At 40.3% G+C, this 13,892-nt stretch overlaps 1 protein-coding gene across 2 annotated transcripts in view; it reads right to left on the reverse strand.

Moving 5' to 3' along the window:
• Nucleotides 1–1,763: 1,763 nt before the first annotated feature.
• The window catches only part of NNT (nicotinamide nucleotide transhydrogenase), a 90,393-nt gene continuing 78,264 nt past the window's right edge, over nucleotides 1,764–13,892 (reverse strand). For both annotated transcript variants that reach the window (XM_080933533.1, XM_080933532.1), the window contains exons 20-22: nucleotides 5,960–6,078; nucleotides 4,577–4,692; nucleotides 1,764–2,636 (exon numbers count right to left, since the gene is read on the reverse strand). In XM_080933533.1, the coding sequence (XP_080789659.1) occupies nucleotides 2,487–2,636; nucleotides 4,577–4,692; nucleotides 5,960–6,078 (385 nt within the window). In that variant the 3' untranslated portion in view covers nucleotides 1,764–2,486. The remainder of the gene's footprint in view (nucleotides 2,637–4,576; nucleotides 4,693–5,959; nucleotides 6,079–13,892) is intronic.

Raw genomic sequence — 13,892 nt, forward strand, 5'->3', positions numbered from 1 at the left:
TGGCCTGGAACCTGTGGTCCTACTGTGCAGTCCTCCTGATTGCTGCCACTACAGGCATGAGTGTGCAGCTGCTCCTGTTTTGCTAACCACTTGTTTTTTTCCATTGGAAGAGGCTCCAGAAGACCAGCTAACAATAGAACCCAGTCTTAGGGCCCAAGGCTTGTCTTTAGGATGAGTGCCAGACACTGCCCTCAGGGCTGACTCCCATAACTGACTCCCTTTTCCCTTTCTACTATAAAGGGGCTTTGCCCAAAGGAAACTGGGTCTAGTGTCTCCTTCACCCCTTCCTTCTGGAAATCAACAGCCAGTAATAGCACAGAGGCAGCTCCAGCTGTGTACCATGAACCAGTTGCACTTTGCCTTCCTCCCATAAACTTTGAAGAGCCTCGAGTTATGAATGGTAGCAAAGCCCTCTCTTCTGCCTCTAATAGCCCCTGGGGAAAGCAGGTACACTAACCATTGTAGACTGGTGAACACTGACTGATCACTGCTGAATTATAGTTTCTCATTTGCCCTGGCTTTGGAAAAACTAAAGCTTCAGCCTTCAATTTGGCAAATGCCTTTTTTTTTTAATATATAAATCATGCCATAAACTAAAATTGCCATGCTTTTGGATATTGTAATTAGTATTTAAACCACCAAGAAAGACATCCAATTAGAGAAGACTGAGTTTCCTCAATCTTGGCACTACTGATATTTGGGGAGTAGATTAAGCAGATCATACTATATACATGGCAGGGGGGCTGACCCTGTGCATTTAGAATGATCATTTGACAGCATCCCTTGATTTTCATTCATTGGATGCCAGTGGGATCTGCCAGTTCTGAAAAACAAAAATGTCTCTAGATACCACCGAAAGGCATCTGGGGGAAAGAAGCAAAATTATTTAGATTTTTTAGATTTAAATTGGATTTCAGAACTGCTTTTAAAATTCAACTTGCTACTATCTAGAAACAACTACAGCTGCTTTTTTTAAGGGATATGAATAAAGATATTATTTAATTTCATCTAACAATAAACTCTTACAATAAACTTGAAGTTACTTGTGACCTCAGATTCATTAATAAGTTGCATTTATTTCTTAGACATTTAAAAGAAATCTTTGCTGCTCTAACATCTTCCACCAACTTTCTCCCTCCTCCCCTCCCTCTTCCTCCCTCTATCATTTCCCCTCCTCCCTCACCAGACCTTTATCTCAGGCCGAGCAAAACCAAACTTGCTCATAAACCTAAGAGGTATTGTGCATTATAGAGACTTGGTAAAGATGAGCAAACTTTTCACTGGTAGTCTTCAGATTTAAGCTTTGTATGAATTAACAACTTTCCTCTTTGTTTTGCTTTTCAGTGCTGAGGATTGAACTCAGGACCTCATACAAAGCAAGCAATCTACCCATTAAACCCTAGCCCCAAGCCTTGTATAGGTTAACAGGTGCTTTGGGACCAAACTGAGTACACAGAGAGACAGAATCCTAATAATGTGCCACATTCATCTCTACTTAAGAGCCTTTGATAGAAAAATGTAAACTTCTATGAAAGGTGTTCCTCTTTTTTTACTGTTCCTTGAAGATATGGCTACAAGTACCACTTTTGAGCATCATCAAATGACATATGAGCTCACAAATCACAATGGTTTTGAAAAACAATTCTGTCTTCTAAACAATGAAGAGAGATTAACTCTACCTATCGAAGAGTAGTAGGTCTCCCCCAGTGATAATGAGTGGAACCATCTAATTCTAGCTCTTTGTCATCAGAGACAAGTCCACATCAGTTCAACATGATGAACTCATTTATTACTCCAACGGTTGCGTTGCATTCCAGAGCACTGAATGCAGTCCATTCAAGAACACTTAATTCATTGAAATTAAAGAGACCAATTGGCAATGGGACTTCCAAAAATACAACTTATTACTTTTAAGTTATTACTTAAACTATCTAGACCTTCTACATACTAAAATAGAAGTGAGAAAATAGATCTTTGGAACCTGGAGTCTGCAGTGAAGGCTGATAACCTGACACAGATTTGGCATGATCAATCCAGACTATGGCTAAAATGCAAGAGTCAGGAGTTGATAAAAGTTTCGGATTAGTCACATTTGGCAGGAAAAACAAAAAACCCACTAAATGCATGCGCCTGCGATGATCACACTGCGTAAAATTTTTCAGACCTAAGCACAGCCTGAAATCTTGAACATTCGACTTTGGAACTCAATTCTAGCTAATGACGGGAATTTAAAAATCCAACAGGGTTGCATCAAAAATGAGGCTGCTGTTTCACTGCTGACTTTTAAAATACTCCTGCTTTTTAGCAGTGGCAACAATAAACAGGTAGATAAGGAGATTTTTCCAAGTCTTTTTGAGAATTGAGGGTGGCTGATCTTGAAAATCTCCGTTGCTTTGTGAGGCTTCTTTCAGGTCTGGAGAGCTTTGCTCATCCATGCATGCCCCATGGCTCTGTTCCTGCAACAAAAGGCACCGGCCTGATAGTCTTCACTTCTGGTAGGATTCTCGAACTTTGGCCTGCAGAGCGTCACATGTCTTCTTGGCATCTCCCAGAAGCATGGCTGTGTTCGGTTTGTAGAAGATTGGATTGTCCACTGCAGCGTAGCCAACACCAAGGGACCTCTTCATGACAATGACCTAAGAACCAAAGATATAAGAAATTATACCCAACAGGACCAATTAGGCTCAAAGCATTGCCTTTTTCTGGTTTTGTTGTTGTTTTAATTTATACATGACTTTTATTTATTTAATGTATGAAGTGGAAAATGCACAGGTAAGAGGTACAGGTGGCCTCTCAACACAAGTGAATACTAGTCAATACTTCGATCAGGTAAAACATGTCTCCCTCCTCTGATATCCATCATGGATTAGTGGTGGCGAGAGTCTAAGGACTTCATCCCAGCATTGTGAAATATACAGGACATTGCCCATAGAACCCATCTGTGCAAGAGCACACAGGACCTCTTCCTCAAGTGTGAACATGGCTCGCCCCACTACTAATTATTCAATACAGAGATTTTAAAATTCATGCGGAGTACTCTTAAATGTATGTCTCCATTATATTAATGATCACTTTTAATCATACTCTTAAGCCCATTAGAGAGAAGTTTGTGTCAAAAGTTTATCTTTAAGCACTAAGACTGCACCGACTTTTCATCTGTGTACTATTTCCCACAAAGTCTGTGAATAACACTTCTCAGATAACACTGTGAGCTCATCTGCTTTCTATGAATAATCGAAAGAAAACAAACTTAGTGCATGAGCTCCCACTTGCAAATTACAACCGAGGTGGGGAAATGGTTCTTGTCTATCATTTCAGAATAATCTAAATCAGAAAGTTCTAGGACAAAGGCATGTCGAAAACAAAAATCACTTCTTTCAAGAAAGAAACTAAAAAGTAACAAGATGTAAGGACCAAGGACAATGGTGGGGTTGGTTGCCCTAGAAACACTGTCAAGTGACATAGATGCACACAGTGTCATTTATCGCTGATTTTCTTATCCTGCAAATGTCAGGTTGGTTCTTAAGAAACTGAAAGCTTCCGTATGATCTTCTAGAACATATGATATATTCAAAAATGAAAGCATTCGAAACATGTTTGTGCCTTATATGACATCAGTACACTAATGCAACTCTGAAGACTTTCAGATATTGACTACTAGTACGATATTAGCCTTATATACATGTACAAGGACTTTTTGCTCATCTCAAACAGTACATTTTAAACGTGTGTATTTACAATAGAAGAAGCTAAGTTAATGGGAAATTTCATTATGCTACTATAATCCTTTTAAGTTTTACTTTATTTTATTTGTATACACGGGGCAGTATGTGCACCTGCATATTTTGTAGCTGGAAGTTACAGGTGGTGATCTTCCCAGTGTGGGTGCCGGGAACTGAACTCTGGTCCTCTGCAAGATCAGCATGCACTCTTAACCATTAATCATCCCTCCAGCCTCAGCACTGCCATAATTCCTACAGTGTGTACATGGCCAGGAGCAGTAAAGAAACCTTCCGGATCTGAGGACTATTTAGAAGCCTTTTGCATTCTCTAAAATCTAGCGGCTAGCTCCACGCAGGAGCCATTTGCATGAGCGAAGCTTCCTTTCCAGTACCATGTTATTGTTTGGATTTTTAAATCACCCCTCTGCTAGACAGTCCATAACAACATACAAATACCCCATAAAAAAATAAATTGGAAAAAAATGTGCTCGTCTTGGTATATGAAGGCGATGATACTGACTCACTGTCCCAGAGGGAAGCCATCTGCTTCACTGGACTCAATCTGGAGCTTGGCCAGACACATTCCAGTTGCTCACAGCCCTTGATCCAGCTGTGGTGCCAGATTTTGTTAATCCAGCCACATAATCTCATCTGGTTCTACTCATTGCACTGTTCACTCGGGTGCTATGGTGTCCAGGGGACAGAAGGAAGCTGGACACAGGGACCGTCCCTAGGCTATGTTTGTACTCCTGAGCCCCCTAAAAGGTATCCCCAATCCTCATTAAGTGACCAGAACACGTTCTGCGCGTATATCTCACATGACTATGAGAAAGGATGTAAGTCTAAAGCTGTACCTGTTTGGACTTCCAGACCTCAAGGACCGGCATGCCTGCGATTACAGAATTGGGATCTTCTTGAGCCGCTGAATTCACAGTGTCGTTAGCTCCAATGACAAGAACCAAATCAGTATCTATATTTGAAAACAGAGGGGGGAGGGACAGAAAATATAAAACACAATGGGTCATTTGTACTTCTCTTTAGGCAAATTATATCGATATTTTAATAACAATAAGACCAAAGTCTTACAAGAGGCTAACTTGTGCCAGGTACTAAGTACAGTTTGACCAGAACTAGAAAGCAGCAGGGGGACCTGCACAGGGCTTTACCATCCTGACTAAAACCTGCTTCATGATGCTTGTCCCCCAGTGGATCTACCTAATCTGACTTTATAATTCTTTCATTGTCCCCAAATTATCTTGTTATTCATAGGAGTTTATAAGATCTGAATCCATTTTCAACTCTCAAAATGACCAATTAAGATGCAATCTAATGTCAAAAAAAAAAAACAATGTCTAAAAGTCTGTACTGTATTAAAGCTGTGTCCATAATTCCTGGAACTGGCTGGTTTTACACATAATTTAACAACAGTTAAATTTAAAAAGGAGGGTAAAATTAAAATGGCCTAAATTCCCTCTTTAAGGACTATAATTTAAATTACCTAAGCATGTTGCCAAAAATGCCATGTGCATCTAGACATACACACAATTTCATTGTTGCTTTTTTCCCCCCTAATAAACAGTGTTTTCATTTTAAGTTTACAGTGGATACTTGCCAGAGGGAACGAGTCTAATTTTAACAAACATGATCTTGAGCCAAACGTCATTACCATTCCACATCTACACAATGACAGCTATAAAGTACAGTGCCTTATCTTATGAAGTCCTAGTACTTATAAATGAAGGGGGAGGGAGAGAGGGAGGCGGGGAGGAAGAGAAGGAAGGAGGGAGGGTGAGAAACAGAGAAAGCACACGAGCTACTTCACTGGTCATAACTTGGTATAACGGGAAAAGAACAGTAAAATCTCAGACACCAAGAAACCATCCACAGAAGCAGCTCTGCAAACGAGGACACTGTGATGAACATGTAGTGTAAGCCTACAAGCTACCGAGAGTGGAGATCGAAAGTCAAAAGCCAGATCGGCCCAGCTTTTAGACTCTCCTATGCACTATGCCCCAGGGTTCCCAGCACCCTTCAGTGCTCACAGACTAAAACCTAACTGCGCTTCTGACAAAGCTGCGGCTGCTCGCTGAATGATCTCCACTGTTTCACCGTCTTCACGTTACTCTTTATCAAACTTGGAAGTCTTCACTAGTCCCACGATCATAGTCTAAATATAGTACCACTTAGTGCACAGTATTTAAAGGGTACTCAAGGTGCGCCGTCACCCCGCTGCTTACCTGGGAAGTCATGGTTGATCTCATCCATTTCTAGCACAATATCATAGGGCACTCCCGCCTCGGCCAGGAGCACATTAAGCTGACCAGGCATCCGGCCCGCAACTGGGTGAATTCCAAACCTGGACAGGAGACAAAGGAGCAGCTGGCCTTACTTGATAGGCCAAGTGTACAGAGGTTCCAGTGTCCCCTCCAAATCTGCACTCCTTGTTCTTGGCACCTCTGCTTTCTCCTAGCTCTATCTGATCTCTACAAACAGAAGGGAAATTCGGAGAGATATACGGCCATCCTACAAATGCTGAAGTTGGAAAACCCAGTGCCTTAGGGCTTATAAACTATAACTTCCTTCATAAAAACAGCGCCGTAACTTTGGAACCTCACTCTTCCATATATGTCTTAGGTGCCATGAACTCTCAACGGTATTAATTAAATAATATCCCCCCACATTTAAAGGCATCATATCATTCGCTCATGATATTTTCTGATGAGTCCTAATCTCTTAAAACAGTAAATTAGACCAAAATTGTTTCCAATTTAAAAGTTAACATCGTTCCAACAAATGTTGCCTTAATGTTCAATGGTAGCCCCTGTAATAAAAGGTAGAGAAAAAAAATACTACACACATGGTGTTGAAGAGTCACAATTTTTCAAGATTGATACAAAATGTCACAAAAGAAAAGTGATAGTAACACACTGGAGTATTAAAAAAAAAAAAAAAAAAAAACAGAGTGCTTAGCACCCAGGGCTCTAATATTAAAGCAAAAAGGCTGAAGCATTGGTTTCTTCCAACACTGTCCTTTGTACATTAACCCTATGTTTTGGCCACCACCAGGCCTGCCACGTAGGAAGGGTTCGCAGAAAGCGAATGAATAAATTCAAAGAAGAAATGTCATTTGCAGAATCCTTTGGTGCTATTCGTCCAACCTAAGCTTTAACGAGACTGAGGGAGGGCAGAAAGGCAGGGGATAAACCCCTGAGAAGGGAAAGCGGGCCTCCATTTCAAACTTTGCCTAGAGCTTCTCACTAGCTCGGAGTCAGGAATTCTAGCACAGCTAACGTTTGTTGTGAGGGTTGCTTGCATAGAAACAATATTCCTTTTACACACAGATATTTCTAATCTTGATGTTAAAGGGGCAATGAATTCTCTCTCCTTAAGCATATAGATTATCCCTCATCAGAAAAGTGTCTTCTTGTGGCAGACATGGAGACCCACAGCTCAACAACACACAGAGAAGGAGGGACTTTGGAGTATTCAACCTTAAATGGGATGTCTACATCACAACCCTCCCCTCAAGGCTCCGAGATAAACGAGGAAGAAGGGGACGAAAGACTGTAAGAGCCAGAGGTAGCAGATGACTTCAAGGACACAGCATTTTCCAGACACAATAGAACAGGTTGTGCACAACAGGTGCACATACACACTCAGAGACTATAACAGCACATAAAAGAACTGTTTATGTTCAAGCCAGAAAAAAAAACCTCAGCACAGAGGAGGGGAACCAACCCTAGCCAAGAAGATACTTGCAATTGACAGACAGCTTTTTGTAGTGAGAAAGTCAGTTTTCTCTAATGAGACGGCATCGAGTCTATCAACCACACTTCAGGGCAGCCATCACGCTCAGGGGTAGTTGGCCAATACAAACCAAACCCTGCAAGGTTCTTTGGTAGTTGTTGTTCTTGCCATTTTGGTTTTTTGTTTGTTTGTTTGTTTGTTTGTTTGTTTGTTTCTGTCTTTGAAGAAAAAGAAGGAACATGAAGTTGGGTGGGTAGACAGGTAGAAGAGGATGTTGAAGAAGGAGGAAAGATTACCATCTATATATTGTATGAAATCTTCAACAAATTAAAACATTGGGGATGAGACTTATGCATATATGGCCTTGCTATTTTCCCAGACACAAATGCACATTTTTTTTGAAATCTTGCAGGAAACCCTACTCATAATAAAAAATATGTAATTACACCCCCTTATGTAACACTTGTCACTTAAATGTATAGTTGACCAAATGAAAATCCTTATCCGGATGATTATCAGAGCCTCTATATACTCTCACTCAATCAAAAAGAGAGGGAGGGGGTCTAGAGAGATGGCTCTGAGGTTAAGAGCACTCGCTGCTCTTCCCAACCACCTATTACTCCAGCTCCAGGGCATCTGGTGCCTGCCCTCTTCTGGCCTCTGTGCATAGTGCACAAATGTGCACATACTGTCACATGACCTTAATATTTACCTACTGGCACACATACACACACACACACACACACACACACACACACACACACAAAACTAGGATAATTACATGATAGCATCTAAGGCTATTAGGATCAGAACATAGACATAGAGAGAGCATGTATAATTTAGTCCACCAGAGTAATATTAAAAGTCCAACAGACTGCAGGGGGTCTATTTTAGCTGACAACCCAATATACACTCCATGTTTTGTTTTGTTTTTTTTTTAGAATCCAGTGCTGTGTGCCTCTTTGGCTCCAAACATTCGTTTAACTTTAGTTTGCTTTTTGTTTTTAATACTGCCTTTGTTATCTTTAAATTTCTCTGTTTACCATCTTTATGCTGTAATGATGATGTCTTGGACCAAGTTAAAAAATTGAGACTCTTGGAATATATTAGCTCTCGTTCTAACATCTTGATTAGCTACAGACTGAATAAAGACAATATTTGTGTTTGGCTAGTTGTGAAGGGTAAATAATCACCAACCTAACCATCTTGTTACAATGACTATCCCAAAGGAGGGATCATTTTATATATCTGCTTGCATATTAATTTATTACCCTGAGCTTTGGGGCTCTATGTTTGGAGCAAATTACATGTAAGATTATTAAAAGAGAATGCCAATGTTTTGAGAGAAATAACAGAACACACTCAAATTTGTAGAAATATATATGCATGCTGATGAGTCAACATGAGTTTATAACAATTCTGGCCCTTGCGGCTGGCTAATCTCCAAAGTACATATTAAAATTAATTGTATTAGACACAGGTTGGCCATAAGCAGCAATTTCCATAAACTGACTGGCCAAAGCTCATCAATGATCCATCATCACATAAAGAATATCCATAATTCTAACACAGAAAGACTACCAGCCTTTTGGTTCTTCGCTTTGGAGCAAGAAAATGATCCTCTATGATGTGCAGACTTAAAAAGCTGTGTCAGCGGTGCCTGACCACAACAGGGCTCTACAAAAGGCAAATAACTGCTAACTTGGAATCACGCGCCCAGGACGTTCCTCATCTCCTCCTCCTATGCCATTACTACACGCGGGCATCACTGTGCTCTTCTCGGCAGCAGCTCCTTGAGCATGGGAGCCATGCCTTGCTGGTCAGTGGCCACAACGCCTGTGCTCTATTTCAGCCCTCAGTTAAAAGAAGGGTTTAAACAGCACATGCCAAGAAGACACACTGGTTGATAAAATCCTAAGCCTCTTTCTAAAGGAAGAAGTTAGGGTTCGGGTAGCAGCTAGGAGTTCTCACAGCACAAGCATTTGGACAACTGACTTAAATACCCCCTTGGTTACCTCATGTGGATAATGGGGCTGGAAGGAAAACCTCTATGAAGGGTTGTGGGATCTAAATAGGAGGCTTATCAAAGAAGTTTACCTGCAAAGTTCTTTACACCAGCACCAAACAAATGGAGGCCTTAGTAACTGTGATGGTTTGAACAAGAAGGGTCTCTCCATAGGCTCACATAATTGAATGCTTGGTCATTAGGGAGTGGCATTGCTTGAGAGAGATTAGGAGTTGTGGCCTTGGAGGAACTGTATGACTGGGCAGTGGGCTCTGAGGTTTCAAATCCCCATGCCAGGCCCCGTGTCTCTCTTTCCTCCTGCAGCCTATGGGTTCAGATAGAGAACTTTCAAGTGCCTGTGTGCCACGATAAACCTTACCATGATAAAAGCAGACTAACCCTCTGAAACGGTAAGTAAGCCCCAGTGCAACGCTTTCTTTTATAGGAGTTGCTGTGGTCATGGCAACTTATAGGAGTTGCTGTGGTCATGGCATCTCATCACAGAACAGAGCACTGGCCAGGACAGTAACACGGTATTACAGCATTCTGCTCAAATACGCCTTGGTAATAGAAATGCTCAACATGCTTCTTAGGTGTATGTTTCCTAATGTTCACTCGTTTCAAAACAACACACATTTTTACCTTACAATAATGTTGAGGGTTTTTTCTTTTTTTTTTTTTTTTAGCAACATTCTAGGTTGCTTTTCTAATTTTTACCTTGAAATGCTAAAGAAGTAGATACTGACATAGTCCCCCAAAAGCAGAAAGTTCTTTGTACTTGCATCAAAAAGAAGAAAAAAAAAAAAAAAAACTATCACAAAAACAAAAAATAAAAAACTAGAGAAAATAGAGTCAATATAGATTAAATCCAGTAATTATGAACATTGAACATTGAGTCACTGGGAACTTGGTGATAGCCAATTTTCATACTCATGTTTATGCTGATGGAGTCACATTTTGAAAGTCTACAGTTAACCATCCAACGGATACCAACGGGCAAAACTGTACTTTGGCTTTATCTGACAGACACATAAACCTCATCCCTGAAGTCAGTGTAATCTCTGCAAGTATCTTCCAGAGATTTCTGTTATTTTTGTCTTTCAACTACGAAAATCGTGGTCTTTGGTGGAACCTTATGTAACAAAGAAGCTTAGCCCTCAGTTACCAATTAAAAATAGGCTCAAGCCCTTTGGGGGGAAAATGGAGCAATATACTCTAATAACCCAATCTTCTGGGCCTTTTTAATTAGCCAGGAAAAAAAAAAAAAAAACAAGTAAAAATGTACATGTAACTATTCAAGAATACCAAGTAACTGGATAAAATCTGGAAGGGGCAATTCAAAAGTATCTTTTTTTAAAGCTTCTTTTATAATCCCTGGTGACATAAACTCCATTCTTGCAGCTCTTTGCAACCTCACATTAGATTTCAAATGCTGTATGTTTTAAAGGAGACACAACTACATCAATGCCTATGATGACAGACTTTGAAAACAATATGTCCCAGAGAGTTCACTGTAGCAGTTGTTCTTGGACATGTGGGGCTGTTAAAGATTATAAAATATCCCCCCGCATGGGTCTGACCACAACCATCCAAATAAACCCTATTTTCCTGTTGACATTGTGGAAATATCTGTCTAGGTCAGCTATGAATCATGAAGAACGGTTTATTGAATTGAACATTTTAATTCAACAAGTAGACAAAGAAACTAAGTGCAGTGGGGCCCCTTCCTGAAGCTTCCAGTATTTTCTCCGGCATGTAGATGCTGATATTTGATATCGGAATACTCCCTAGACATTTTTTAAAGGCGCGCTCTATAACCTTCAATGACTTGGTTTTAAGTCTCTTTTAGTCCGTGTGCAAAATTATTCCATATTTAGTATCATTGAAGGGTTAACTTCCTTTTCATTTGAAAAGCAAACCATATAAGGGAAGTAATGCATATTGACCCATTTCTTGGAATTCTGCCTTTCCAAATACACTACCTCACAGTTTACTTAAGTATTTTGGAGACTGGTAAATTAGGGAAAAGACAAAGAGAAAAGTAAAAAAGAGGGTTCATTTGCTGGAAATCTATTTCTGTTTCTAAATCATTAAAACTGTTGTCATGACTCCTACCGGTTTGTCTCGTCCAGCCTTTGTAGGAGGGTATATACCCAGTTTTACTCTAACTTGTATGCCAGGACTGGTTGATATCCCTTGGAGGCCTGCTCTTTTCTGAAGGAAAATGGAGGAGTGGGTCTTGGGAATTGAGAGGAATTGTGAGAAGTTGGGGGAAGGGAGCAATGGTCAGGATGTATATGACAGAAGAATGGACAGACACATGATAGACAGACAGACAGACAGATTTTTTAAAACTGTTGTAAATACTTGTAATTTTATGTTGCCTCGGTATCCATTTGGAAGACAGGGCTATTTCATTCAAGAAATACAGCTTAGTCATCCTTGACATTTTCCAGCTCTATGTCTTCCGCTCCTTGAGTCTGATACAGATCCATCCCTAAGCTACGCCACAGTCCCACTGTGGTCACAGATTCCTGTCCACTTTCTCTAAACTCATGAACTAGGGCTCCTCACAGAAAAATTATTCAGGTACTGCTTTGAACCTTAGGAAAGATCTGGGCTTCTGGGTATCTTTCTCTTTGTCACCTCAACTGCTGGGTTGAGCATGATAGTTTCTCTTCTTTTTTTTTTTTAACTTATTTAATTTTATATATTTGAGTACACGGTAGCTGTCAGACACACCAGAAGAGGGTATCGGATTCCATTACAGATGGTTGTGAACCACCATGTTGTTGCTGGGAATTGAACCTAGAACCTCTGGAAGAGCAATCAGTGCTCTTATCCACTGAGCCATCTCTCCAGCCCCCAATTAGTTTCTCTTTTAATCTTCCCAATTTGCTTTAATCTGCACTCTTCTCTCTGGGATTTATAAGTAACAAACTGTTTTCATGAATCACACAATTTGTTAGGCTTCCTCTTCTGTCTGTCCCAGCCAACATGTCCTCTTTACTGCAGGCCTCTCTTAGAGACTGGTCGCCATGATAGGAATTTACTGGGTATATTTCGATCAAGAGACATATAATGAACAAGATCACAGGCTGGTCACTCAGGAACTACATCATTCATTAAGAAAACACGTCTTATGAAAAGCACACTACAAACAGCCACAGCCACCTGTTAGGACTCTCGCCAGATCAGGGCTAGATTTAAAACCACAGTGTAGAGAAATTTTAAACCAGCCACATGGCTTCTGTGGCAAGGGATCACATCCAAAGACCTTCTAGGTCTGTGTGATCCAGCTGGGATAAAGACAGTCTCTGAATTACAGTATGATCTGGCTGAAATATGGACACACCTTACTACATACCTTTAATTCCTAACAATGAAGGTAAGGTTAGTTTGTAGATGGAAGCAGTCATGATTTGAAAGTGACGTCTAATTGAGGGACAGACAAAATGATGAATCAGAAATATTTGATATCTATCTATCTGTCTATCTATCTATCTATCTATCTATCTATCTATCTATCTATCTAACTATCATCTATCTATCAATAACAGAATAAGTCAGAGAGAGAATATACCCCATTCTCACAAGGACAGGAAAAAGAAGCTACTTAAGAGCAGCACAGAAAGAGAGGTTGAGTGCTGTGTGTGTGTGTGTGTGTGTGTGTGTGTGTGTGTGTGTGTGTGTGGCAGTTTTTCCAGAACAGGTTTACAGAGACAGGTTACAGAGAGAATGAGCTAGGAACAGGTGAAGACAGAACAATCCATAGAATGTATTGCCAATGTTAGTATGAGACCAAGCAGAGCAATTCAGTCAGGAGCCCGTGGAAACCAGATTAAATCAGTCATCTTGGAAGATTAGACAGTATAGTGGCCAGAAGCATCCAGACTATGTCTAAGAGAATAGTTAGAACAGAGAGAGAAATGCTCTGCATATTTGCACAGCTTGGGTCCAGCTTCCATCTCGTCTCATCTTCTGAGGAAATAAAAGTGACTTCTATGTAGCAGAGACTCTAAATCCAAATCAGAGGAATATCACACCTTAATAGTATATTAGACTTTAAAGATCGTCCTATGACCTTAAAGCCATCCTAGGAGATGAAGTGGTGATTTGGAGCTGTATCAGTTATGTATACATGGTGTTCTGTCCCAGAATGTATTAGAAATCCCACTGTAAATGCAATAAAAGGTCCTTCGAGGACCTCTGTATTCTAGATTTGCATGTGACAATAGTCCATTCTGAAGAGGGTCCCTGGAAATAAGAAAAGAATTTGTTAATAGAGTCATAGTTTTACATTCCACATTTCTCCTGTGGAAAGTATGGCAGACCAAAAAAGAGAAGGTCCTTTGGTCTATCGAATACTTATCCAAATTTTTTTAATTGACAGCTGTAAATTCCTTAAAAACACAAAG

The sequence above is a fragment of the Micromys minutus genome (genome assembly GCF_963924665.1).
Source record: "Micromys minutus genome assembly, chromosome: 20".
In the NCBI taxonomy this organism is placed as follows: Eukaryota; Metazoa; Chordata; class Mammalia; order Rodentia; family Muridae; genus Micromys; species Micromys minutus.